This window comes from Malurus melanocephalus, unplaced genomic scaffold, assembly GCF_030028575.1.
Source record: "Malurus melanocephalus ecotype Western Australia unplaced genomic scaffold, MMel_1.1 scaffold_155, whole genome shotgun sequence".
Taxonomy (NCBI): domain Eukaryota; kingdom Metazoa; phylum Chordata; class Aves; order Passeriformes; family Maluridae; genus Malurus; species Malurus melanocephalus.
Window position 1 is genome coordinate 993169 of NW_026623387.1, and position 26970 is coordinate 1020138.

Genomic DNA, 26970 nt, shown 5'->3' on the forward strand with positions numbered 1-26970 from the left:
ACCCCAGTGGAATTACATGGGTTACACATGGATTTGGGGAGAAATAGTGGGAAAATGGTATGATGTGGGTGGGAGAAAGGTTTAGTTGAAAATGTTTTTGTAGGGCAAAACCCCCAAAATTCACCTTTTTCGGATGGGGTTTTGGTGTCCACCAAGGATCCTGGAAAAGAAAAAGGGGCAAAATGAGTTAATCCATAATTTTTCCACTAGAGTTGAAAGTTACACCACTTTCTCAGAAACAAAGCTTTACCTAAAATCAGAAGGGAGACAACACCAAAAGGTGACATCCTTGACCCTAAAATAATTTAAAAAAACAGGTTATTTAAAAAAAAACCATAAACCCTAACTAAAAAACTAAAAAAAAATCCCAAACAAACAAGCAAACAAAAGCCCTCCCCAAAACTGATGATGCAGCAGAAAGAAGCTCCAGAGGCAAAAAATAAAAAAATTCATATTAAAACATCAAACACACACTTTCCCCAGAAATTTTCTGTGTGGGGCTATGTGTATATGTGGTATTTTAACCATCTTTTAAAGAATTTAAGTATTTGAAAAGTTGGCTTTTAAATTCAACTAATTTCAGTACATTTTATAGTATTGTTATAATATAAGTTGGGAGATTTTAAAATTTAGTTTAATTTTTCCATTCTTAATTTAATATGACTGTCTAATTTAAATGAACATTAATTTAATTTTAGTTTTTAATTCTAAATAAATTGAATTATTATTCAATCAACTTTAAAGATTAATTTTATTTCTCTTCTGCTTATTTGAATTTTAATTTAATTTTTATTTAATTGAATCTCAAATTTTGCCATTTGTGTGCATGAATTGAGGAATTTTTTCCCCTTCGGTGCCCAAATTCAGGATTTCTTGCCTTTTTTTTCTGCATAAAAGTAGGATTACTTTCACTTTGCATGCATTTTTAAGTTATTGAAAGGGACTAATCTTCCTTAAATCCATGAAAAATAAGGATTTTAAAGAGAGAGGATTCTAAGGAGCAAAATCCCACCAGAATAAAAATTCTCTCACCTGGATTTCAATGAAGTGAACAATTGCAGCCTGAAAATGAGCTCAAACACCTCAAACGCCAGCTTTGCCTTGTCCTGCTCCTTCTTCTATCAAAACAAAAACTACAGAAACACAAAATTGGACAACTCTCCGCCCATCCAATCTCTCTGACCTCTCCCAGGATTCTTTAGAAAGGGAAACTTAAGGTCACATTTTGGGGATTTTGTGCTCCTCTGTTTTGTTTTTCTTTAAGCTCAGTGAAGGCTTTTTTGAATAATTTTGGCGTTCTGGAGACATTTCTGGATCCCGCCTCATCCTATTTCAGGGGTTTTGCCCCTTTCCAGCCTTTCAAATTTCATTCCCTGATTTAATTCTTTTGAACAAAAAAAAAGCCCTTTTAAATTATTTTTTAGTTATAGATCCCTTGTCTCCTCTTTTTTTTTTTTTTTTTTTTTTTTTTTTTTTTTTAATTAGGTATTGAATCTTTTTCTGGCCTTGCTGCTGAGTTCATTTAGTTCAGACAACCTTGCTGCTACAGAGGATGATAATGAAATGAACAACCTCCAGATGGCTGTTGCAAGAATTCAGAAGGGAATAGATTATGTGAAGAAAAAAGCAGGTGAATGTGTYCAAAAGTCTTGTTTGGGAAAAAAAGCTGCTGGAAATCAAAGAACTGCAACCGATCAGTTGAATTGTGAGAGACACCACCGTGTTTCCAACTGTGCTGTCACTGAACTCACAATAGATACAAACTATCACAAAAATGAGAATGGAATGGCCACTGTTATAGGTGRCAATGATTATCCGTCATTYATAAACAACCCAAGCCTTACTGTTACAGTACCAATAGCTGTTGGAGAATCTGATTTTGAACATCTGAATACAGAAGAGTTTAGCAGTGACTCAGATTTGGAGGAAAGCAAGGAGGTAAAATTTAAATATTTTATATTTTGGATGAACGAATTATATCAACTGTATTGTTTCATACTGTAGTTCTTCCTGCTTAGAAATGCAAAACAATTTTAACTCAGGACCCTTGGACTACACTGAGAGTGAATAACCTGAAGTGGGAAAGTGGAGCTCAAGAGAGTGGGAAATTCTGGCAGAACTGTATAAGTTTATGTGAACCCATTTATAGACATTTTTGAAAAACAAACTTTACCAAATTGTTAGTTAAATAGAGAAACTAGTGTATATGTATAGAATAAACAATGTCAAAAGACTGGGGGCTTTTATAATTGTTGTAATATTTCTGTGAAATAAGAACGTAAGTAAACTACTATTTAAAATATTAGAGGAGATACTAATAAAGAAAATGAATACTCTTTGAGGTAAATCAGCATTACTTTTACTGGATAAACTTAACAGAGGTGCTGACTGAGGCTAATGAGAGCAGTGACARCAGTTTTCCAGTTCTGAAGTCACAATGATGGGGGAAAGCCAAGGCAGCAATGTTTGTGTTATAAGGTGAATGCATCAACTAAAAACTCAAAAAAAAATTGAATTACTAAATGAAAAAATATTAATTTGTTCCTTGTTTGCGGGAATTTTGAACCACTCACTTCAAAGACARCTGCCTGATTTTAAACTGGGTCAGCTCTAGAAAAGTAATCATTTGTCAGCACCTGCAGACTGAGGGGAAAAGCAAAATCATGGATTTCAGCAGGATTTTGAAAGACACTAAAAATTGAGTTTGCAATCTGTGGCTCGAGCAGACTGTGTCTGGTATCACCACGTTTGGCATCTGAAGACATGATGACGTAAATAGAATATCGTCGCTTGTGCAGACAGCTGTACCCCAGTCTGGATTGCTTTGTCTAGAGTGTYTTGGGTTTTTTGGGTGGGGTTTTTTTGTGYGTGTGTGTATGTGGTTTGATTTTTGGGCATTTAGTTGATGAATTTGGGAGAGTTTTGATTAATTGTGGGCTTTGTAGGTTTTTAGTTTTTTTGGTTTGAACTGGCARTTAATTTGCCAGTATTACTTCCAAATTTTAGAAAAGAAGTTTGTACTAGCAAAGCATAGTGAAGTTAAATTTAGAAAGGTGTCATACAGTACTCTTAAGTGTTTCTTTTGTTACACAGAGTACAGCGTTCAGTAGTATTGCACTCTATTTTCTTATTTCAGTAGCTCATTTCCTGACACTTGATTTGTTCCATCTGCTTTTTGGAGATTCTCTTACTCCAGATATTACATTGACCACTCAGTTGAGAAGACCTTCGATTACTAAGAGGTTTCTTTAAACCAAAGCAAACTGTATTCTTAACCTGTTTAAAATATTAACTGCACTATGTAATGAAAYGATGTTTGTTAACTACAGCTACAGCTGCCACAACTTTTACGTATTATTAAGCTGGCTAAAAGATACTGGATTTCTTGTGTTTTAATAAAACTTGGTTTTGTAGAAGAAATATTTGATGAATCCAGGTAATCTAACTTTAAATCTAACACTTGTTAGATTATCCTTCAGTTGAAGACACCTGGTTCYTTACTATTTTATATTTTAGAATTGTGTGACAAAATCTATGCCTTCTCACTTTAATATTCAACATGATACATAARCACTAGCTGTTTAAAAGGTACTATTGCCTAGTATCAATTTTGACATACTCAGATTTGGAAAAGTGGCTGAGAATTGGCCTCTATTTCTTATACACTAGTTCATAGTCAGTAGGGAAATTRTCTTTCCTTTTGTAAGTTTGTTCAGCTCTTTCTTTCAGTCTTCCCCTTCAAATGGGAGCAGTTTATATTGGAGTTGTTACATAGCTACATTATTTGATGAGTCTTTGAAAAGTCCTTGGTAAGAAATGAGATTAGATTTATACCAGAAGACAAATTGAGGAAATTACAGGTTTATTGCTAAGCGTGTTTTTTTTTTTTTTCWTTGCTGTATGTCTGCTACAATCCATAATACACCTTAAACTCTTTGAAACTTTTTTTCTTAYCATCCAGTTAAATATTTAATGATGCTGGGAAAAATTGCTTATGTAGAAGTTTTGGTGTTTGTCATGGTATGATTTACTTTTTGTTATGCCTGCACTGTCTTTCTGAAAGAAAGAACTTAGATGTATCCTATTTAGCATCAGTGAAGACTAGAAATAGTCTTGAAAATGAAAGGAGAAAGATATCTCTGTATTTTAAAGGCCTGATTAATACAATTTAAAGTATACTTAAATCTATAATATACATAGTGTGGGTGTATCTCTGTGTCTTTTTTTGTTTGGGCCAGTTTTTTTTGGTTTTATTTGGAGGAGGATTTGAGGGTGGAGGAATTTTTGGTGGTGGTGTTTTTTTTTTGTTTGTGGGGTGTTGTCTGTTTTCAGGCCCAAGTCCAGTATAAATCTAATGAACTTCAGATATTCTGCTAATCTTATCTCTTCTATTATATATTTGGATATGCTTAAATCTCTAGTACACAGCTGAAAATGTTGTTTTGCAAATGTGTGACATGTCTAGAAAACACATTTTTTCATAAGTAGGAATCCACACTTCTGTTTCCAGAACTCRAACAACTGAAAGGGTACCACGTTTTAACTTCCTTGCGTGCCATTCTTCTCACAGGAGTAAAATCAAGCTGGATCAGTCAAGAATGCAGATCTGGTGCTTTTTAACCAGGCAGAACAACGTGTCAGCATGTTTGCACAGGTTACCTAAAAAAATCATACATACATGGTCACTTCTGAGATTGATTGGCCTGCATGCTATTCAGCTACAATATAATTTTCCCCATATGTTGCAATGTAGTGGGAACATGCCCAGCCGCTCTGTAAGCTGAGTCCCATGACTCACATCACAGCATGATTGAGGGCAACACCGCCATGYTCTTCTCTCCTTGTTACATCTTGGTATTTTCTGTACTATTTTTATGGCATAACCTGCATGCTTTGTAAGTTTCTATTATTGTCAACTGAATTATTAAGCATCAACATTTTTCAAGGTTAAAAGAGGTTAACAGCCTATGATTTTATGAAAATGGAAAGGTTGTCCTCACTTGATGTTTTYTGTTCATCTTTTGTACCATATTTTTAGGTGTCATGTAAATATGAACATTTTCTGATCACATTCATTTGACCAATACCTCTGTAATATTATATATATATAGTTACTTGTGTGCTAAATGTTTATATCTTTGATATAAATTGTTTTGTTTGTTCACAATGTTTTTATWATTCACATTTCAGTTTTCTCGTATAAGAGAAGCTAAAATACAGGATGAAAGATATACTCTTAGGAACAATCAAATGTGTTTTCTTATACATATGCATAGTTCCTTTGATTATGGGTGTAATGGTTTAGTTATATTCTAGTCTATATACAATCTAATTTGTATATGTCTTTAAGGTTGAAATATAGGGAATCATTTATGTAAGTTTTGTTCTTCATCATAAATCATTGTTTCCTTGTGAACTGAATCCAGTTGCTTTATTTTTTTAAAGACAGACATAAAACATAATTTTAATCAAAACTTCTGTGTAGATGTCTAAATAAATCTGCATGGTTTATATAAATAAGGACTTTCAAACGAGAAAAAATATAAAATAGGAAAACTCAGGATAAGGATAAAATTAAGCAATTGGTAAAAAGAACAAATAGACTCTCAAAACTCTGAATTCAGGAACTCAAGAACCATAAAACAAACTTTAATTGTAGTAAGCTATGGCACTCTCTTTCCTGGTTATCTCTTCTGAATGGTTGGACAGTTGTCCTCTGCCATTTTAGGGATCATTGAGGTAATCCTTTTTCAAATATAAATTTTGTTTGTCTGTTTTTTTTTGTGGAATCTTGCACTGTCTTTCATGTATTCTTTTGCATTGCGTTATATATTGGGAACATTTAGTGTCCAAGAGGCCAGTAAGCTATTCAGAAGGAATGGAAAAATATTGCTTAAGGATTTTTTGAAGCCATTTTAGAAAAGACAATTAATTAGAGAAGAGTAGAATCCTAGATACTATCCTATCCCATCCTATTCCCGAGTATGAGGGGGTCAGTCTTGATGATGTGACACTGCTCCTGCCTTGTTGCTCTTAAACTAAAAAGCAATAGAGTTCTGTAATAATTGAAAAGACAAGAATATGTAGCACAGTCATCTTGTGTGTTTGCTTGGTTTTGTTTTTTAATTACATAGGACAGTGTTTCCATTTTATTCCTTCTCTTAAGAGCTGTATTACTGGTGTGATTGTTCTTTGCTTCAGACGTTGGGAAACCTATCWGATTTTCCTTTATTATTTCAGTGACAAATGAGTTGAATGCCCAGTGGGTAGCATCATGTGAACAATCTGTGGCTACCTATTATTAGCTCTTATTGTAGCGTTTTCTTTAAACTTATTATCTGACACTTTTCATTTATTATTTTAATGGTGATGCTCAGTAAAGATTGACTCTGATTGMCTCAGGCAGTCATAAGTGGCTTGAGTGGGACAATTTGTAGTAGTAGTATTATTCATTGGAGTATTTGTGCCATGATACCTTGAATCCTTCGGGGAAAAAGAAAGGTCATAAGCATAAAAWTTTGACCTGATTAAAATACAGGAGATTTTTTTATTGAAATAACTAATGTTTTCAAAATCTGAATAGCCTATACCTGCMAACAGTGAAAAAGAAAAAAGATATTATATTGAGGGAATTGTCTCTAAGAAAAGCTATTTAGCTGCATATTTGCAAATGTCAAAACTGCTAATTAACTTTTGAGTACATCAGTTGATCCGTTCAATGCAGTGCTTAGTGTACATACAGTGTGGCCTTCTTACCTCTGCTTGGTAAACTGAACAGCARCTTAGGGCCCTGGGAGTTGAAGGATGAAATTTCTGTCTTTCCTAAAAGTTCTCTTCCTGGAGTGATTCCCCAGATCAGTTAGGCTTCTGCAAATGGAAATAGCAAAGAAACTAGCTTTCTAATTTTTTGATCACAGCAGGATACTCTCCTATGCATATTGATTTTTACAATCTCTTTGTTTTTSTTGTTTGATACCTGCATCTTAGTAAAAAATATGAGCCCCTCACATAAAAAAGAGAACCAATGTTTAATTAAATCTGTAATTCTTCAAGCAGTATGATTATACCTACACCATCCGTAGAAGAAAGAACTAGRCAAAAGCAGACTACCTGGTTTATATCAAAATAGTTTATGGAATCTCTAGTTTTATTTCTAGAGTAAAGAAAATTGCCTTTTGTAATTAAAATAAATTTTAAATAGCTCTAATCTCTGATTATTCTACCACGAATTATATGAGATATATAACTTCATGTTCTAAACATAGTGATTCTTTTCAGTTTCTTTTGTGTTTGTGGTTGTTCATCTTTTATATTTTCAGTTGAATTCATGTCATCTGCTCAAACAGTATATTAAGTTCACAGTTCAAATTGCACAGAGTACTTCACATTGGTTTTGATTCTTATTAGAAATATGACACAAGACATTTTTATTCTTAAAAAGTATGTATTTTAAAACTAATAATTTGACTCAAATATTCTAGTTTACTCACCACCACTGCAACATTTTGCAATATGTATGCTATGTCGTGGAATGATGAAAGCAGCATACTAATAGAATTGTGGAGGGCATACAGTGCTATCAWTGGGTGCAGTAGTACTAATGAATAGGAAATAGAAAAAACTGTTTGCTGTGAATATTGCTCTTTTGAAATTAATGTTACTAAAACAGAAAAGACATATTTACAGTAAACATGAATAATACGGGGGTTTTCTTCCAGATAATCAGTGTAAAGTAAAGCAAAGTAGGCAATATAAAAAAAAAATAATTGAAGTTAAAGCAGAACACTGGGTTACTTGTTTTTATTGTATTGTCTGTCCTCTTTCGCAAACCTTAAAAAAAAGATTTAATACCAAAGAGAATTTTTTCCTTCCACGTTTCACATGAGGTATAAATGCAACTTGTTTGGATACTAATTTGTCTGCATTTGCATCTTAAATCTCTTAATCATGCAAATCTAACTCAATTAATAAAAGTGGTGTTGATTTGACAAAGCCAAGGTTGTGTTATAAAGYGTGCTTGCATCATTCCCTACAGACATTTCCTTGCGTGACTTCATCACTGATGTTATATTCTTCTTGATAATAACATTGTAAGATGTCAAAGAATGCTGTGACCAAAACTACTCTGATTTAGTTTGGTACTCATACTTAAATTAATTGTACAGGACAGCACATCTTCCCTTAAAATCTCCAGATTTCTGCAATACGCAGACAGATTAAAAAATAATAACTTAAGSCTTATTCTTGTATTAGTTGGAGTTTTTTGTGTGTGTTTAGTTTTAAGTTCGGGGATCTTTTTAATAATGTGGCTTGCATAATATTAATTATTTTAAAAAAAAAAGACCCACAAAAATTATTTCTGAATGTTGACTGTACAGGTATGTGTACCAGAGTAATGGGTAGTTTCAGAATGCACAATGTGCTACATATGTGCATTGGCAGAAAAGAATGCAAATTAATGCCAGTTGAAATGTATGACAAAGTAATAGTAGAAAGCAAAATAAAGATAATTTGTATCAGCAAATGAACTTGGTAACAGTTAAATTTGATGAATAACATATTTAGACTAAAATTCTGAAATTTCATGAAAGATTCCATTAAATGCCCTGCAATCTGTACATAGTACGTAGATGATTTATGCACATTTCAACAGCATTGACTGCTACATGTGGGTGGTTTCTTGTATTTCTGGTGACAAATACTGTTCTTATTACTGGTACACAGTGTTGCATGCTTAGCTGATTACACTTCTAAAAATGTAAATATGAATAAAGTAAAAATATTACTGAATTTTATTTTCAGAAGCTAGATTTTTCCAGCTCATCAGAAGGAAGTACAGTTAATTTAGCTGTCTTTGGAGAAGAACAAACTGAAACTGAACCAGAAAAAGCATCAGAACTACAGGCATGCTTTACAGAAGGTATGTAAATAAAATTTGGGACTAGCAGTTATGTTTTGCTTGTTTGCAACAAACRTCAAAGAAGCTATTTGCTACAACAGTCCTGCATCCTAATTCTTCAAGTCAATTAATTTTGCCTGTTGCAGATAGTTGTTCTGAAGTCCATGAAGTAGTATTTGTGTGATGCAAAGTTCAATATGTGTTTATGTGATCAATTGTATTTTAAAATAATCACTAGGCACAATTCTGTAAACTTATCSTCAGCCTTCAGTAATTCTGTTGATTTAAATTACTTTGTCAGTCATGAAATTTGCAAGATCAAATCCTACACCAGGCTCACTCCAGTGAGTAATTTAAAATGGAATCATGTGACTATTCATGGTCGCTTCCTAGCTCTAGAAAGCAATCCAGTGGGTGATTCAGATCTTGGAAAGTTGGCTCAAGCAATAAGCTTMATTTCCTTTTAAATCATGAGTAAAACAATTCAAAATTAATATGTTCCAGGATTAAATCTTCTGTCCTATCCATGCTTTTTGGTTTGTTGTTTTGAAATCCATTTGATTTAGGCTAGGACTCTTGTCCGTTGAGGTGTTATTTTACTGATCTTTGAAAAACCCAAATTGTTTTGCAATGTGGGGCTGTTCTTAATTAAAAAATTTCAACAAGCAAATTCATTTCTCAAATAATTTGACATTGTATTGCAGTTCTTCCTTATCCTCGTGTTATGTGGTATCTATTATTTCTTGGACATAACATTAATTTTTCCATAATGCAAGCATTTTGAATATTTGAATGTAAYGTAGTTCATGTTCTTCACAGTGGCAGCTGCTGTTTTATTTGAGATKATGAAATATAGCAGAACTTATTTGCAACATATGAACTTAAGGAATGCCACTTATGCCACTCACAGGAAAACCAGAATACCTTTGGGSCCAAGTCATGTCAACTTGGTTGTGTTTTTATGTAATTAATAACTTTAAAAGAATTAAAGAGGCTACTATTGTTTAGGCAGAAAATKAGGTTCATTGAAAATCATGCCTTGGGGCCCCATGGTAAGGTAGGGAGCTCTCCATGGTAAGGCAAAATTCTGTGAACAGTTGCCACAAATTGGGAAACTCTCATAATCTCCTGTTAAAACATTTGTTTATGCAAACAGGTATCCTTAGTCAGCCCATGGAGCAGTGGTTGTTCTTCAGCATAAGCAATAAAAATAGTATTTATGTCTGGTTTACTTGACCCTTATCAAAAAGTCAAAAGTTATTTTAAAAGCTTCTCTATTCTTGAAAAAGTTCATGTGAAAGTTGCTATATATGCTCTCTGTTGTTACTCCTGACAATTTGCATGTGTTCTTTAATTTTCAATTAAATTAATTATCAATTAGATGATTGTCATTTACTATGGGCTTGATGTAGCATCAGAGTACAGAAAAAAAATGTGTACACTCAAATTTTCCTACATTGAAAGTATAAAATTGAAAAGATGAGTAGCATAAGTAGCATGAAGTAGCTTGAACTTCATAAAATAGGAACTAGCTAAAAATGACTTGATTTTTCAGGATAATGAAAATTCTACCATGTAACAGTTTCTTATTTTTTTGTGGTATTAGGCTGTATACAGAAGTTTAAATGCTGTAAAGGCAATGTGGAGAGCAGAAAAGGAAGAATCTGGTGGAATCTTCGAAAAACCTGTTACAAGATAGTAGAGCACAACTGGTTTGAATCATTTATTGTCTTCATGATTCTKCTCAGCAGTGGTGCTCTGGTAAGTAGAGATGGCACCCATAGAAAGAGTCTTTATAAAAATGTTTTATCRAAGTTAGATAAAAGCAGATACTGAATTCATCATGTTCTCAGTTAATTTTTTGCTGCGGTTCTAGTTTCAGTATTTCTGGACTGTTGCATAGGAATTCTTGCATTTCTTTATACTGTTCTCAGTGACATTTAATGCTTCACAGAGCTTGGATTCATTTTGGTCACTGATTGGCATAGGATTTGCTATACATTGTCTTTGTCTCTGCACCAGCACCTAAAGCAGCACTTCCTTCTTCTCTGGCCTTGGTGTTTGCAGGGTAGTTTCTTTCACTTTTTCCCTTGAGCCCTCATACTGCCATGTAATGTTTTGCCCTTTCTAAAAGATGTTTGCCCAGAGGCATCACCAGTATCACTGTTGTGCTTGGCTGTTTCCTGTGTTGGATCCATGGTGGAGCTGGCACAAAGCAGTCCCCTGGTCTCTTCTTACAGTGGCCTCACCTACAGCCTTCCACTACTAAAACTTTACCAACAGCACCTAAGACTGAAATCCACTGAAGATCAAGATAATATTTAGTCTCTTGTTAACTGAAGTTAGTGTAATGATGACACTGCCTTCTGAATGAACCTGACTGGGCTTTTTGGGGTGACAAATTGTAATTCTGTGTTGACTAGTATTGAAATTTTTGAAAACATTTTTGGCAACTTCAGACATTATATTTTACTTCCRTTTGAATGATAAAGCCTTAAACGCAGAAAGAATGCAATTGTAATTTTGTGTTATTTTGTTTTTTTAAGGTAAAACATTTGAAGTTCAAAATGATTTTACTTTGCTGTTTTCATTTAGTTCTGACTTAATTTGTAATTTGCAAAGATTTTTCAATATCTGACTGATATGTTACCCATTCTTCATAGGCTTTTGAAGATATTCATATTGAACAGCACAAGACTATAAAAATCCTGCTGGACTATGCTGATAAAATCTTTACTTATGTCTTTATTCTGGAAATGGTGCTAAAATGGGTGGCCTATGGTTTTCAGACTTACTTCACTAATGCTTGGTGCTGGCTGGACTTCCTGATTGTTGATGTAGGTACTATGCTTTCTAAGTCTGTTTCTGTTGTTTAGGCATGTCATTGTATGTAACTTCAATCTGATAGAGATATATGCAGTGAATAATATAAATTTGATTTAAAGGAACAGAAACTTACATACTGGTGAAGAAGATCCTACTGCAATTATCCAGTGTGTAACTTAAATCTGCCTTTCTGCCATCACTGACACCATGTGTTTTGTGTTTTACTGTGCGGGGTCCCAGCTGGTGAGGGAGCACTATCAACTGATTCAGCCTCAGTCTGCTGGATATAGTGACAGACCACAAGGAGGAAGGGTGGGGTAGGGTGCTTGATCCTGGGCTTAATGAGGCATTGGCAAACAGCTACCGGGGAGAATTATTTTTCAACAATATCATTAAAAACTATTGTTGAAATTGCACTCCAAAGAAACTAAATGGGTGGCATTGCATTATATGCTCATTTAAAGGAGTTCTTTCTTTTTGCAAAGATGTTGGATTAGAAATTCAACAAATGAACAAAAGGAAACTCTATTAATTGAATGGTATCTGGAATCTATGACAGAAAATTTGTCCCCAGTGGAACTGAAACTTACATAATGCTGTTTTTAAAGTAGATTGTTTGGATGGAAAGGCACAAGTGTTTGTTATTTGACTTTCTCATTTGACTGTGCTTCTCTTTAGTGAATCCCCATTCTAAGCAAATGGACTAACTCAGTAACATGAAATAGCGTGATAGGTTTTTTTTTTCTGGGAAATGCGGTTTCTTGCTTTTTACTTACATGGCCCCTCCAATCCTTATGTTGTGAACTCCCAATTTATACTTACACCAAATATAGAGTCAGCATATTCCCAGAACAGATGTACTGATCTCTAAGAAACTTAGCAAGAATAAGGGTCCTCCCCTAAAATTAAATTTTCCAAAACATGATACCCTCAGCACATAAAAGGACAGAAAGTTGAGACTGGCTTTGAGTAAGGTGTTTGGCTTAGCTTTTCCTGACATTATTGCCAGGTTTACTTGATATTGTTGTTAGCTGGTAAAAAGGAATTTTCATTCTTTCTCTTCCTGCCGCCATTTTATCTGCTGGTTTAGCACCTTGGTGCTGCCCTCAACTACCTAAATAGATGGTTGTTTTATCTTCCTGTCCTATGCCTTTTTCTAGCTAAACATTGAACAAATTTGCCATACCAGTACCAGTCACGTTAAATCATCACAGTGAAGCAACATTTCATAGTCTTCTTAGGCAACTTTTCTGTACCTGTCAGCCTAAACTCTCCAGCTGTTCCATGCTTGGGAAAGAACTTGCAGTATGCAAACAGAAATTCTTACCCATTGTGATGTTTACAGTGATTTCAAAATGGATAATTACCCTTGAAACAAATAATAATGCTTGTATTGCTCATCTTTGCATGTGAAAGTACAAGTGATGTCACGGGAAAGAAGGAAGATGGGATTRTATAGTGTTTGGCAGCTTGGTTGAGCTACCTTTAGAGGAAAGAAATCTGCAGGCCTCCTGATGTGTAAACACAACAGGAGACAGCCATCTGGAGTGGAAGACTCAGTGGGGACACAAGTCATTGACTTTCACCAGAAAACAGCAGGAGAATCAGCTTTTGAGCTGTTAATCCAGCTGTACTGAAGGTTTCAAAAATTCTTGTGGATTAAAGCCTTTCTTCTACAAAAGTAATAATGTTAAAAGAGGAAATCCCAGGGCAGATTAATTGTCCAAAACATAAACAATTAAAAAAATCCAAAGTGTTTCCAGCTTATGATAACAATGCGCTTCTCTGCAATTACCCTCTTTGTTACTTACAAGAAGAGAAAGTTGAAGTGAAGCTAAGGTTGGGGTTCTATTTTGCATGCATTATTGCAGCATTTTCTTAATATTTTCCTTCTTGTTCTGTAATGCAACTTTTGAATTTTCTAATATATTTTACATTTCTATGTGTAAAAGTCAGTTCATAGCTGGTATCACAAGGTTTGTAAACCATAATCAAACACGTGGAAGAAGCTTTTTCTTTTTAAATAAAAATGCGCATACAGACTTATCCACAGATGGTATTATAGATTAGCTAAACAAAAATATACTTTAATTAAACAAAAATATACTTTAACTATTCCAAAATTTGCATGGGATGTTAGACTAACTTTTTTTTTTCTTTTTCTTCTTTCTCTTTTTTAGTTTGTTCTTGCTGAAAGAGTAGGGACTTTGTGAGGTTTTTTCCCAGTATCATGATCAAAATTTTCCTCCTCGAGGCATTTCTATTTTGAAGCTACTTAAAAAAGAAAAGTTCCTTTGTTTTGTTTCCTCTAGGTCTCGTTGGTTAGCTTAGTAGCTACTGCCCTTGGTTTCTCAGAATTTGGTGCAATTAAATCCCTCCGAACATTAAGAGCTTTGAGACCTCTAAGAGCTTTGTCACGCTTTGAAGGCATGAGGGTAAGCAAAAAAAAAGAAATAATGTGTAAAACAAATCCATAAAAATATGCCAAATGAAGTCATAGAGGAACACTAATTGCATGTCTGTTTGCAAGACCATCAATACCATGTTTGATTATATTACATGCATCACTCCTTTTCTGTTTGCATTACTTCAGTGTAAAGTAACATTTTGCATTAAATAATTTTCTAGATTGAAAAAAAGTAATCCTTGTGTTGTTGTTTTTTCTTTTTCTGTATTTATTGACTAGGTGGTCGTAAATGCTCTTACTGGAGCAATCCCATCCATTATGAACGTACTGCTGGTTTGTCTTACGTTCTGGCTGATTTTCAGCATCATGGGAGTAAATTTGTTTGCTGGCAAGTTCTATTACTGTGTTAACACCACAGATGATAAGAGGTTCACACCACAGGAAGTCAGTAATAAAAGTATGTGTGAATATATGATCAGGACTATGGGAGGTGTACAATGGAAAAATGTGAAAGTAAACTTTGACAATGTTGCAGTTGGTTATCTTTCTCTGCTTCAAGTGGTAAGTATAAACATTTTCAAGCTTTAATTTCAGTAGCAGTATCATTTAATTCCATAATTTTCAATGTTATTTTAAAATAAATAAATGGATATGGATTTGACTTCATCATTTTCTTCTATGGAGCTAATTAATATTGCTTATGGTAAAAATGTGATTCTCTGGACATTTTGGATTAGGAGGAATATCTAATATTTACCTGATGGATATAAAGTTCCTTGGCACCCAACTGCTAGTACATTTTCAGGTTCTACAGAAATACAGTATATAGTTAAAATATCTGGCTAAAAACTGCAGCTAGATTTCATTTTCTTTTATTTTCTTTATCTGTTAAGGCATATAGACTAACATTTTTACCATGATTKTCATAGATACATTACAGGTCTAATCTGATCTTTAAACAAGAACAGAGTAAGCTATTATTTAGATCAAGGTTTTAAATTCACTTTTTCCTCTCCCTTTGCCTATTTTATTATTAGTAGTCCTGCTGCAGTTGCTGTCTATTATTTCTAAGTGAGTTTTTTGAGGAAGTTTTTAGCTTTTTTTTAAACTCTAGATTAACAATTGTTGAATTTACTAGTGCAAGATTTCTGGGACAAGCCTTTTTTAGAGGCAGAATCTGTAAATTGCTGATAAGACAAATGTATATTCATAATTAAGTTCATTTGATGAACTGCTTCTGGGAAATTATTTGTAATCATAAGCAATTGGTAATTATTCTGTCTTTAAGTTTTCCGACTGGTAGTGCTGAGTAGTTAGTATTGTGCTAGCAGGCTACCATCTGATTGTTCTGAGGGTAACAGTAGCAATTGCTAAACAGCGCTAGGCAATTGCATAAATGACCAGCTTGGAGAGTGGCAGCATGTTTAGCATTTGTAGCATATCTTGCCCGTACAGTTCACCTACATAATGATTGCAGTGAACATAACATTTACACCTTTCTTGACCTCAACATCATAGCTCACCAGAGTAAGTTTGWTACAGGCCTGCTAGAGGGATAAGAAGTTGGCTGGATGGCTGTGTGCAAAGACTTACAGTCAGCAGTTTAGTGTCCAAGACGAAAACAGTGCCAAGTGGTGTCTCTCAAGGGTTTGCATGAGGACCARTACTATCTAACAACTCCATCAGTGACACTGATAATGGAATTGAGTGCACCCTTAGCAGTTTGCAGTGACACCGACCTGAGCTTGATGACAGATTTAGAGGGGATGCCAAGCTGAAGGACCTCAGCCAGCTGAAGGTTGAATTCCATGAACCTCGTGCAGTTCAACAAGGCCACATGCATGGTTCTGCATCTGGTTCAGGTCAATTCCCAGCATCAGTACAGACTGGAGAATGAATGGATTGAGGTCAGCCCCACAGAGRTGGTTGGAGAATACTGGTGAAAAAAAGTTTGACATGAGCTGGCAATGTGCATTGCATGTGATTGCACAGGATTTGATTGCCAAGTCAATCATATCCTGGGCTGGCCAACAAGAGTGGCCAACAGAAAGAGATAATTTTCCCCATACRCTCCATTCTCATGAGACCTCAGCAGAACAATGAGATATGGACCTCTTAGAGATCCAGAGCACAGCCAATAAAAAGATCAGAGAACTGGAACACCTTTCCTTTGAAGAAGTGCTGAGAGAGTTGGGATTGTTCAGCCTGGAGAAGAAAAGGCTCCAGGGAAGACCTTATTTGGGTCTCTTCAAGTATATAAAGGAGGCTTATAAAAAAGACCAAGGAAAAATTTTTCCCAGGGCCTGTAGTGACAGGACAAATGGCAGAGTTTTTTAACTGAAAGAAGGTAGATTTATACTGGATATAAGGAAGATTTTTCTTTTTTTTCATGATAATGTAGTAAGACAGGTTGTCCAGAGAAGCTGTGGATGGCCCATCATTGGAAGTGTTTGATGTAGTGACAGACATTCCTGCTGATGGCATAGGGCTTGAACTAGATAATTAGTTGTAAAGGTTCCTTCCAAGCCAAACCATCCTATTATTTAATTATTCTCTTGGCATTTCCTGGGGCTACTTACCTTTTGGAGTTTCTTCTAGGACTATTTCTGTATTCTGARCAATGCCAACCTATGGTGGCTGATTTTTTTTTTCCCCCAGCTTTTGGTAGTCAAAAAGTTGGAACTGAGAGCCTTATTATAGATTTCAGTCTGTGCTATGCTGCTGTGGATTGCAACTCCTCTCCCAGAGAGTTTATATGAATTCCAATCCATGAAGATTGGAGTTYATTCTGTGCTTTAAGAATTAGAGGGAAGTATTCCACAGTAATGATCTTCCAGTGAATGCGTCGCTTGTAACTCGCCCAACRTTTAATATTCTCCTACATTTTTATGAGTACGAATACATTGCAGTACATTTATTCAGAATGTTCTCAGAACTGCAAATTTGATGGAAAATTTTAACGAATTTTGTTTTTAGGCAACATTTAAAGGATGGAYGGACATTATGTACGCTGCAGTTGATTCTACTGAAGTAAGTGCAATATAAAATCTACTGAGGATAAATAAAATTTATTGAGGGAAAACAAATGTAAAATTGATGTAATGCTTCTTGAATGGCAGTTGAACTAAAAYATAAAAATTAAAATGTAAAACCTTAATGATTTTTTGATGTAAATCTATGCCCATAATATGCTTATACTTTTAATTGCTAAAAAAAAATAAATCCATGGATATACTTAAATTATTACTAAATCAATAATTCTTCTRTAAAAATCCAAAATAATGAGATCTGGTTTCCTATTAATTTATGTTGCTGAGGTTGCTCAGATCAGGAAATAAGWTTTTCCTGTGGCTTCGAAAATACCCCACATCGTCAAGAGGCACCACTGGAATAGCTAATCCAGAGCTGCAGACTCTTAYACATTAATCAATATACTTGCTAAATTTGCCTATTTCTCTTTTAATGTTGGTACATGTTCTTATGTCTCCTCAATCCAGCTCCAAATTTATATATAATTTATAGGAACTGAATTGCTTTTGAGATTTGCACATTTCTGTCAAATTTAATAGGACCTACATGAAATGTCAAATGTCATCAGAGGACAGACGGAGAGGGGAGCAATGGCAGGTGTGTGTGTGCAATTACAGACACCTCTATTAAACAGAATTTCAAATTCAAATATAASGCAAGTGTAGGGTGTGCTCCAAAAGACTTGGGTTTGTCCCCCTGCTGTCYGTCTCGATGCAACTTCTGTTCCTGCTTGGGGTTCTTTGATTTGTGTTAACTGTTATTTGTGATGCATTGCTGTTTTTCTGTTAYGCAGGCAGGGAAACAGCCCAAGTATGAAGACAACCTATACATGTATCTTTACTTTGTTGCCTTTATCGTCTTTGGGTCATTTTTCACCCTAAACTTATTCATTGGTGTCATCATAGATAACTTCAACCAACAAAAAAAGAAGATAAGTACCACATGTTTAATTTTCACAATACTATGTTGTTACTGAGCATTCAGCAAATGTGTGCAAGGATAGATAAGAGTGTCTGAGATTTCTCATAGAAATAGAAAGAAAAAACAAATCAGCTTTTAAGACCTTTGTTTGTTCAAATTAATGAAATAACACTCTTTTATTTTTAAGACATTTGAAGTAATTTAAAATTACACCGAGTGTTTGAGTGTTCTGCACAGCCCAATGACATGTTGTCCATCAGTTATGCCTTGGGTTTTCTTATCCRTGCAGTGCTGTGACCAAGCTATGTGAAAGTGCAGTGACTTAAGCAAATGAAAGACAGGAAAGAAGAGAATATGCAGAAATAAAAATTTCAAAATTGATAAGGAGATAAGATATAGCAGGATTGTGAAGGCCTCCATTACAGAGGCCAATACAGACAAGTTGAATGCTAAAAATAATGCTCTGTGTTGTAAGGTTAGAGAAGGTTGGGAAACTGTCTTGAGTTAACGAATTTGGGAGAAAAAGAAAATGGGTGACATTTGAAAATACGTGGGTTTTCTTTTCAACTTAAGCTGTTTCTAGAATTTAAATGAACATGGGATTGTGGAAAGAACTCTAGAAATATTTAAATAGTTGAAAATGTAGGCTATGATGGCAAATTAAATTATACTTGCTATTTAAACTATAAATGGCAGCATCTTCATCTTTCAATATGTTTGCACCTTCCTTGGAGTAAACTTCAGGGCCATCCAGTACTTACCAGGAAGGTAGTTCTGTTTCTCATCCTTGGAGAGCAAGACTGAGGTTATATACATGTTACTGGCATTTTTGGCAGTCAATATGTAACAAGGTGACCTTACTCAGTAATGAGGTAATTATAAATTTCATTAAGTTCACTTGGCAGATGCTGTCTACTGGAGTCATTATGACTCAGAGGGCAGATTAGGGTTCCTGCTAAAGGGTTTCCTGTGGCAGAGTGGTACGTATCCCTTGTACGTTTGGAGCTGTTGTAAGTCACCAAGAAAGTAAAATTTTGGACATACAGTTAGGCTGAGTGAAATTCTATCTACATGCTATTCTTCAGTTTCATGTAGCAAATTAACAAGCATTAGTTGTCTGTCTTCTGAATTTTTAGGTGCACATGTGTTCATGGAAATGTGCAGATCACACAGTTCGTGGCTGCTCATCAGTWTTTTTCTCRTCTTTGTTCTTTTTTCATATCACTGACATTTGGGCATGTTGGGATATGAATGGGAAAAGACCTCCTGTTGCAATATACTATCTCTGTGTAGTTAACTATGGTTTCTTTGTGCATCCTACTTTTGTTACATTAGTTCYATGAGGGAGGCAATGTTCTACCAGCTGTCAATTTCCTAACCAGTCCTCAAGGGTATCTTGTCTTGAGACCTATATTCTCCCTATGGACACATACTGAGACAAAGATGACTTGTTCACTTATGATGGCCAACTGCATCAGTGAGACAGCAGAAGAAATCCCTAACTCAATCCCACTTTCTTTATGACTTTTTTAGTATTTGTTTTCCACTGGGTGAAACCTTCCAACGGTCTCAACATTTCCACCATAATTATCAAATCACCTTCTTGTTTTTCTTCCAAAACCCTTACTCTCCAAGAAGTTCATTTTATTTGAATATTTTTTATGGGGAGAGCTTGATAAAAAGGATCTCTTTTGACTTCTAAATCTCCACATCAATATGTAGCCATAGCTGWAAGAGTCAAACATATCTTCACCCAGAGTTATCATTACTTTGTTTATAAAATGGTTGCTACACTTGAAAAAATCAKCGGGACAAAGTCACAGAATCACCCCTGACTTTGAAATTAATTTCCAAATGCCATTGCTTTGATATCATGCGTACCTGGAATGTAATCGCAAACAAATGCATGAAAGAAAAGAAACAAGTTACTTGTCAATATAAATCGTATTTCTGACATGTGTATTATACATACCAGTCTAGGCATCCCAGAGTAAACCCATGCTTCTGATGATCTTGCTACAATGTAGGGGGATGACCAAGCTTSATGTACACTGTGAAAGTATTATCATCTGTTCTGAGATACCTACACTCACATGGTAAAATGTACATCCTGAAAAGTCAAATCAGTAATTTCTTTCTCCTTGTACATTTTACCTGAAGGCATATCTGCTCACAGTGAATCGTTGTACCTTTGAAGCTTTTTAATTTCTGGTAGAYTGATTTACAGCGTGGAGTTTATGATACTAGATTTATAAGTGTCTATGGTAGTTATATTTTACAAGTGGGAGAGGGGGTTGTATGTGTTTAATTGAATTAATCAGGTATGTATTAATAACAGATAGAACTTCTGCGGATTTTTTTTTTTTGTTCCTTTATTTGTTTTATTTTGCCTTCAAGATTCATCAGATATTTTAACAGTCTTTGATAATTATTATGTTTTGGGTTTGGTAATAATGTATAAGGATTTATAAAGGGTTCATTAAAACCATGTTCTGCCATGCTGTGAAATAATGGGTTGGTTTTTTTTTTATTATTTTACCTTGGAGGTCAAGATATTTTCATGACTGAAGAGCAAAAGAAGTACTACAATGCAATGAAGAAGCTGGGATCCAAGAAACCACAAAAACCTATACCTCGACCTAGGGTAAGAACGTGTGCTATTCTTGTGTCATATGTGTTTGGGGTGAAATGACAGCAGTGCATTACTTATAAAAACATTCCTCACTTAACTCTAAATGATTTAGTCCTAATTTAAGTTGTCCCTTCATTCTGAGGTGAAATGTACGTGTGTCTGTTCTGCAGGAAAAATCTCTCATATGCATTATGCCTCAGAAAGCCGAGAATCAAAGATTGTGAAGATATATCGGCTTACTCGATTTTGACAGAAAACTTTGAACTGGCATATGAGTTACTGGACAGTGTTTTTCTTAGGTTTTTCAGCCTTTTGCTTGGTTGTATATTTTGGAAGACGAAAAAGGAAATGGGAGGGAGGAAGTGGATGTTCATTACATATAATCACCTGTTGTTTTTTCTCCCCTCAGAACAAATTCCAAGGTCTGGTGTTTGATATTGTAACAAAGCAAGCATTTGACATCACCATTATGGTTCTCATCTGTCTTAACATGGTCACAATGATGATAGAAACAGATGACCAGACTGACCTGATGCAAAATATTTTATATTGGATTAACTTGGTCTTTGTTGTCCTTTTCACTGGTGAATGTGTCTTCAAAATATTTTCACTCCGTTATTATTACTTCACCATTGGCTGGAATATTTTTGATTTTGTGGTTGTTATTCTTTCAATAATAGGTAAGAAATTCTGATATTCAAAATTAAATATAGTTAGGTATGTATTTAATGCTTTATCTCTGACAAGTTGTGCAAGTTAAGGGAGTTACTTAATTTTAATTTCTCTTGATGGTTTAGGAAATGACAYGCACACTTGTGAGTTGTAACTTTCTTAATAATTCTATATCACTTTTAATACTTCTAGGTTTGGAGTGATTTTGTAAAAATGCTGAGAAAAAAATTTAAAATTACCTGTAGCAGATAAATTTTATCTCTGGTTATATTTTTCAGTAATTCCTCAACTAGACTTGGGGTTTTTTTTTTACACTTATTTGTAGGAAATGTAATCTTTGTTTAAAAGTTACTCTCTGAATTTATTTTTCTGCTTCACAGGTATGTTTCTAGCTGAGGTCATTGAAAAGTACTTTGTGTCACCCACTTTATTCAGAGTTGTGCGACTTGCCAGAATTGGCCGAATCCTGCGCCTCATTAAGGGCGCTAAGGGAATCCGCACTCTGCTTTTTGCTTTGATGATGTCTCTTCCTGCTTTGTTCAACATTGGGCTRCTGCTCTTCCTGGTCATGTTCATCTACGCCATCTTTGGCATGTCCAACTTTGCCTATGTCAAGAGGGAAGCTGGGATTGATGACATGTTCAACTTTGAAACGTTTGGCAACAGCATGATCTGCCTGTTTCAGATCACCACATCTGCTGGCTGGGATGGTTTGCTCGCTCCAATTCTTAACAGTGGGGAGCCGGACTGTGATCCCCATAAAGATCATCCGGGGAGCTCTGTGAAAGGTGACTGTGGCAACCCTTCTGTTGGGATTTTCTTCTTTGTCAGCTACATTATCATCTCCTTTCTGGTAGTGGTGAACATGTACATCGCTGTGATTTTRGAGAACTTCAGTGTAGCTACTGAAGAAAGCGCTGAACCCTTGGGAGAGGATGACTTTGAGATGTTCTATGAGGTTTGGGAAAAATACGATCCCGATGCAACACAATTCATAGAATATAGTCAATTATCAGATTTTGCTGCTTCGTTAGATCCACCTCTTCTCATAGCAAAACCAAACAAAGTCCAGCTTATTGCAATGGATCTGCCCATGGTGAGCGGTGACAGAATTCATTGCCTTGACATCCTGTTTGCTTTCACAAAGCGTGTTTTGGGGGAAAGTGRGGAGATGGATGCCCTCAGAATACAGATGGAAGATCGGTTTATGGCAGCCAATCCTTCTAAGGCTTCCTATGAACCAATTACAACCACACTGAAACGAAAACAGGAAGAAGTGTCTGCCACTATCATTCAGCGTGCTTACAGATGTCATCTTTTAAGACAGTCAGTAAAAAAGCTTTCATTTATGTATCGGAAAGATGGGGGTGATCTGCTTGTCCAAAAAGATGTGGTTGTTGGCAAGCTAAGCAAAAACTCAGCCCCAGAGAAAATGGGTATGTCTGCACCCACCACAGCTCCGCCTTCTTATGATAGCATAACAAAACCAGAAAAAGAAAAATATGAAGATGACAAATCAGAAAAGGAAGACAAAGGGAAAGACAGAAGAGGAAATAAAAAGTGAAAGACAGAGAGGTTGTCCATGTTGAGTGTTCGCAAGCCTAAAAAGATAAYCTTTTTATCAGTAGCACTCTTATGGGAGGATTATGCCAAAATTATAAGGTTTTATGTATTTACCCACTGCTACAGTCACTGCCTGTCCGAGACAACGGTCCTTCACTGGTAAACTCTTGGTCTGTAACAGGGAAACAAACTTGCAGAACAATAGTTTTTGTTATCAGCTGTTACTAATTGAGATGAGACACAAAATTTCTAATTGGACTATAGGAACCCTTAATGGATCCTAAGAAGCCTGTATTTTTGTGGCATAAGTGTGTCCACTGTGTACATTTTGTCTCTCTGTGTTCCATGTGTGTCCAGTTTTTTGTTCATGATTTTGTTTGCTTTAATCACATATATTATGCTATATTAATTTTGGTGYACTGAGAAAAAAAATCKTAAGTGCCCTTTTTTTAGATACATCCTAAATAATACTCCTATGTGCAGAGGAACACCAGTGTCAGGAATAGATAATTATGGCATCATAATATRGATATAATTCTTTTCAAGCCACTTCTAAAAGTGAGAAACCAGGATTCCAGATTATCAAACCTCAGGATCTAGATCAAATCAGCAGCAAACTATAAAAAAAGAACAGAGTCCAGAAAGAGAATTTATTAGTACATCAAACAAGGGAATAATTTGCACAGAAAAGAGGTTGGTAACTTAGTTTTTTAATTTTAATATTTATTTTTAATGCCTTTTAGTAGTTCTTAATTTGTTATACTGTCCATTTCAGATGGAATGGTTTAAATAAATGATGCTACACAGAGCTCCTGTTCTGAAAATTGTGAAACTTAAAAAAATAACTTTCAGAGTACAAGATTGCTTGTAATTCTTGAAACATTCTTCTCACAGAAAAACTACAAATGCCAAATTCTGCCTATAGGAAATTATATTAATTAAAAAAAAAAGTGGGTAATATCATGAATAGCTCCCATACTTTATTCCTAAGTCTGTTTCTACACCTCTTACTTCTCATGAGTATATCCCACTTAGGAAAATAATCAGAACTATGAATATAAATTGATAGCAGAGTACCTTTGTGGACAAATGGTACCTTAATGTATACCACCAACCTAAATTTCCCTACTTGGGAAGGATGCATCATGCCAGAAATACAAAAAATGTACATCAGAGGCGTCAGAGGTGTTTTGATACCCCTACGGCAGTTTAGTCAGGTTTCCRCTGTAATGTAATTTTCTATATAGAGCTGAGATGACCAAAAATATACATGTACTTAAAGCAGCTTTGTCGTGCATTGTGGTTTAGATGACTGTTTTTGGCTTTCAGGCTGACACTATAGGTGTAAGTAAAATACCCTCTGTTATTTAATCAGTTGTTTTACACAGTGGTACCTTTTTGAACAAAGAGACAATGACCTAATTATTGTATTTGTGTCAAATATGTACCCTAGTAAGTTAGCTTATAACATTTCAATAGATATTATGATATATTCTGTAATATTCCAAATAGTTGGAAGCTCTAACTGATGCATGCTTGCTGCTATTATCCTACAGCTATTAAAGTTTAACRTGGGAAGACATGTGAGTGGTACAAAGAAAAAAACTGTTTGACAGGACCATCATTCCTCATACCAGTAAGCAATAGTTCGCTGCTATTAAAGATTTTATTTTGTTAGAGTGTTGTGATCAGCAAATATGCAGTAAGTTACTGGACTTTACAGGACAAATAGATGGCTTAAAATATGGGGTTAGAAAAAAAAATTTTAATACATATCTATTCTTTTTATTTTTTTAATAATTTTATTTTATAATATTTTTATACTTACTATAAGAAATTACATATATCTTCCTATTGTTACTTTGCATTGCTGTCTGTCTTTGGCACTTTACTGTTTGGAAACCTAAGATACAATGTGTAATTGGAAAATTTGGCTAATTATTTTAAACACCTTTTAATAAGGAATAATTTAAAAGGAAATGGACAGTACTATTATTTTTCTGATCCATAGGTAGGTCTTTTTATGTGAAACAAGATAGAAGGCGTTTGCTTTTGTTTTTTTTTTTTTTCCACGTTATAATCCTCCCTGTTGATTTTCAGGGTAATCTTAGGAGTAGGAACATTGTTCTTTCCCCAGAGTTAGTGTCACACTGTCTGCTTTGCTTATTGGTACATACTGCAGTAGAAATACTTTAAATATAATTTGTTATTCAAAATCTTCCTTCATGAGGATGAATAGTGAGCTTGTGCARTGGGTAGTGAAACACTTTGCATTTCTTACAAAAGGACTAGAATGTAGATGGGCTCCTGCTTTTATAGAAATTATTGGCTCATAGTGTACTGATGAATTGCATGCAGGAAGTTGTTTTACCAAAAATAACTACATTGCTAACAACCCAAAAGAATAAAGATAACCTTTTTATGTAATTGTTTTAGTCTTTGTGTTTTATGTATGTTGTATGTATGACGTTTATAAAGGTTAACAAGTAATGGTTGGTAAAATTAAGGGGGGGGGSCACTTCAGCAGTGAGGTGATTTAGACATCTAGAACACATGTTGCTTCRTGACTTAGATCACTATCAGCTTGTCACCATCTAAATGAAATTAAATGCTGATGTTGTCCTGCTCAGAGAAGTTTTTCTAGAATTCAGAAAAGGATCCCATTTTGACTGTGTCATTTTGTCAATTTTTTTGAGTTGCCCAGGAAGAGCTCCGGTGATATTCTCTGTTGGTCAAGTCCAATGCAGGATGGTCCAGTAGACACTRCAGCTGCTCCAGTAGATACTGCTCACCCTGGAATAGGTGACCTGGGATCTGTCACCAAAATAACCCCATGGGGGCATAACAGAGTCACTTGAATCCCTTTCTCTCTTCAGAAATCTTTGCTTATGAAAAGAAGGGAACAGGAGCTGCTGGAGGCTTTAATGGCCGTGTCTCAGCTGTCATCAGGCAACTGATGCCTTTGTGGGGGCTTTTGGGCGTGGTCCCTGGCAAGAGGTTGCCACATAGAGGTGGCAGGAAAAGGGACGCRCTGTGTGCATTGGACCTGGGCATGGGGTAATTAATGCKKTTTTTGCCTTTTTTTTTYYTTTYYTYYTTTTTTTTTTGTGTTCTCGTTTCTTTTATGAAGAGTAGCTGCTGTATGCTTGGGCCAATATAGCTAAATGAAAAGGACAACATGCATGTTTTTAGTAACGATACCTGATTTGAATTAAAATGCATGKTTTTTTTCCATCCAGAATAGGTAGTGCTTTAATATTTTAGTTGCTAACCATAATTGCATAATAATGTAATAATGGAAATACTGTTAAAAAATATTGCTCAYACTCTTACATTGTATTTAAAGAACATAATTAAGTCAGTGCTGGACAGGTGTGTAGTTAACTTGAAAATTCTATGTGGAATAAGCATAAAATATTTATGTAATAACTTTTTACAAATTTGGTAGTGCACAGGAGTATGTAAGGTCATCTATAAAATCATTTTACCCTATAAAATTTTTATTATTTTTAAAGTTATGACGATTGAACCAATAATCTAAATTCATAATAATGAAGTCACTCCATTTTTGGTATCTCAAGGGCAACATTTCAGTCCTTTACAAAAAAAGTAATATATTTTTGGATTCCGAMGTGTATATATTTGAATAAATTTGTATCCTTTTATATTTCTTTGAAATTATTCCAGTATACCTTGAAGGTAAAAAGCTTATGGAAGATACAGTTGAACTTAGAGAATTCCTCCTTAACCTGCAGGTATAAAATAAATCCATGTTTTGTTTTTGATATAAGACGATTATTTCAGGTAATGGGTCAGTCACATATTGTTATGCAAAGCTTTACGTGAAATTCCTAGAACAGTAGGACACTGCACTCTCTTACTTTATCAGCTCATGGAGAAGGATAAACTAATAACATGAACTAATAAGAAAAGTTCCCTTAAAAATGCTTCAGAATTGAACATTCTTTACTCTCTTTTACTAATCCAGGAATGYAGGTGTATTTTATTTTGTGAAGATGC

At 34.9% G+C, this 26970-nt stretch overlaps 1 protein-coding gene and 1 long non-coding RNA gene across 2 annotated transcripts in view; one reads left to right on the top strand and one right to left on the bottom strand.

Annotated features, from left to right (window-relative positions):
- Positions 1 to 25358, top strand: part of LOC130576809 (sodium channel protein type 2 subunit alpha-like) — a 44622-nt gene extending 19264 nt beyond the window's left edge. The window contains exons 16-26 of the mRNA XM_057371728.1: positions 1486 to 1938; positions 8803 to 8920; positions 10506 to 10660; positions 11563 to 11736; positions 14038 to 14160; positions 14412 to 14693; positions 17109 to 17162; positions 17956 to 18093; positions 20623 to 20727; positions 21125 to 21395; positions 21768 to 25358. Of these exons, the coding sequence (XP_057227711.1) occupies positions 1486 to 1938; positions 8803 to 8920; positions 10506 to 10660; positions 11563 to 11736; positions 14038 to 14160; positions 14412 to 14693; positions 17109 to 17162; positions 17956 to 18093; positions 20623 to 20727; positions 21125 to 21395; positions 21768 to 22951 (3057 nt within the window). The 3' untranslated portion in view covers positions 22952 to 25358. The remainder of the gene's footprint in view (positions 1 to 1485; positions 1939 to 8802; positions 8921 to 10505; positions 10661 to 11562; positions 11737 to 14037; positions 14161 to 14411; positions 14694 to 17108; positions 17163 to 17955; positions 18094 to 20622; positions 20728 to 21124; positions 21396 to 21767) is intronic.
- Positions 124 to 1107, bottom strand: LOC130576810 (uncharacterized). The gene is made up of 3 exons (XR_008965712.1): positions 1033 to 1107; positions 251 to 295; positions 124 to 160 (listed from the first exon to the last, which is right to left on the bottom strand). It is a non-coding gene; the product is annotated as an uncharacterized LOC130576810 (long non-coding RNA).
- Positions 25359 to 26970: the final 1612 nt, after the last annotated feature.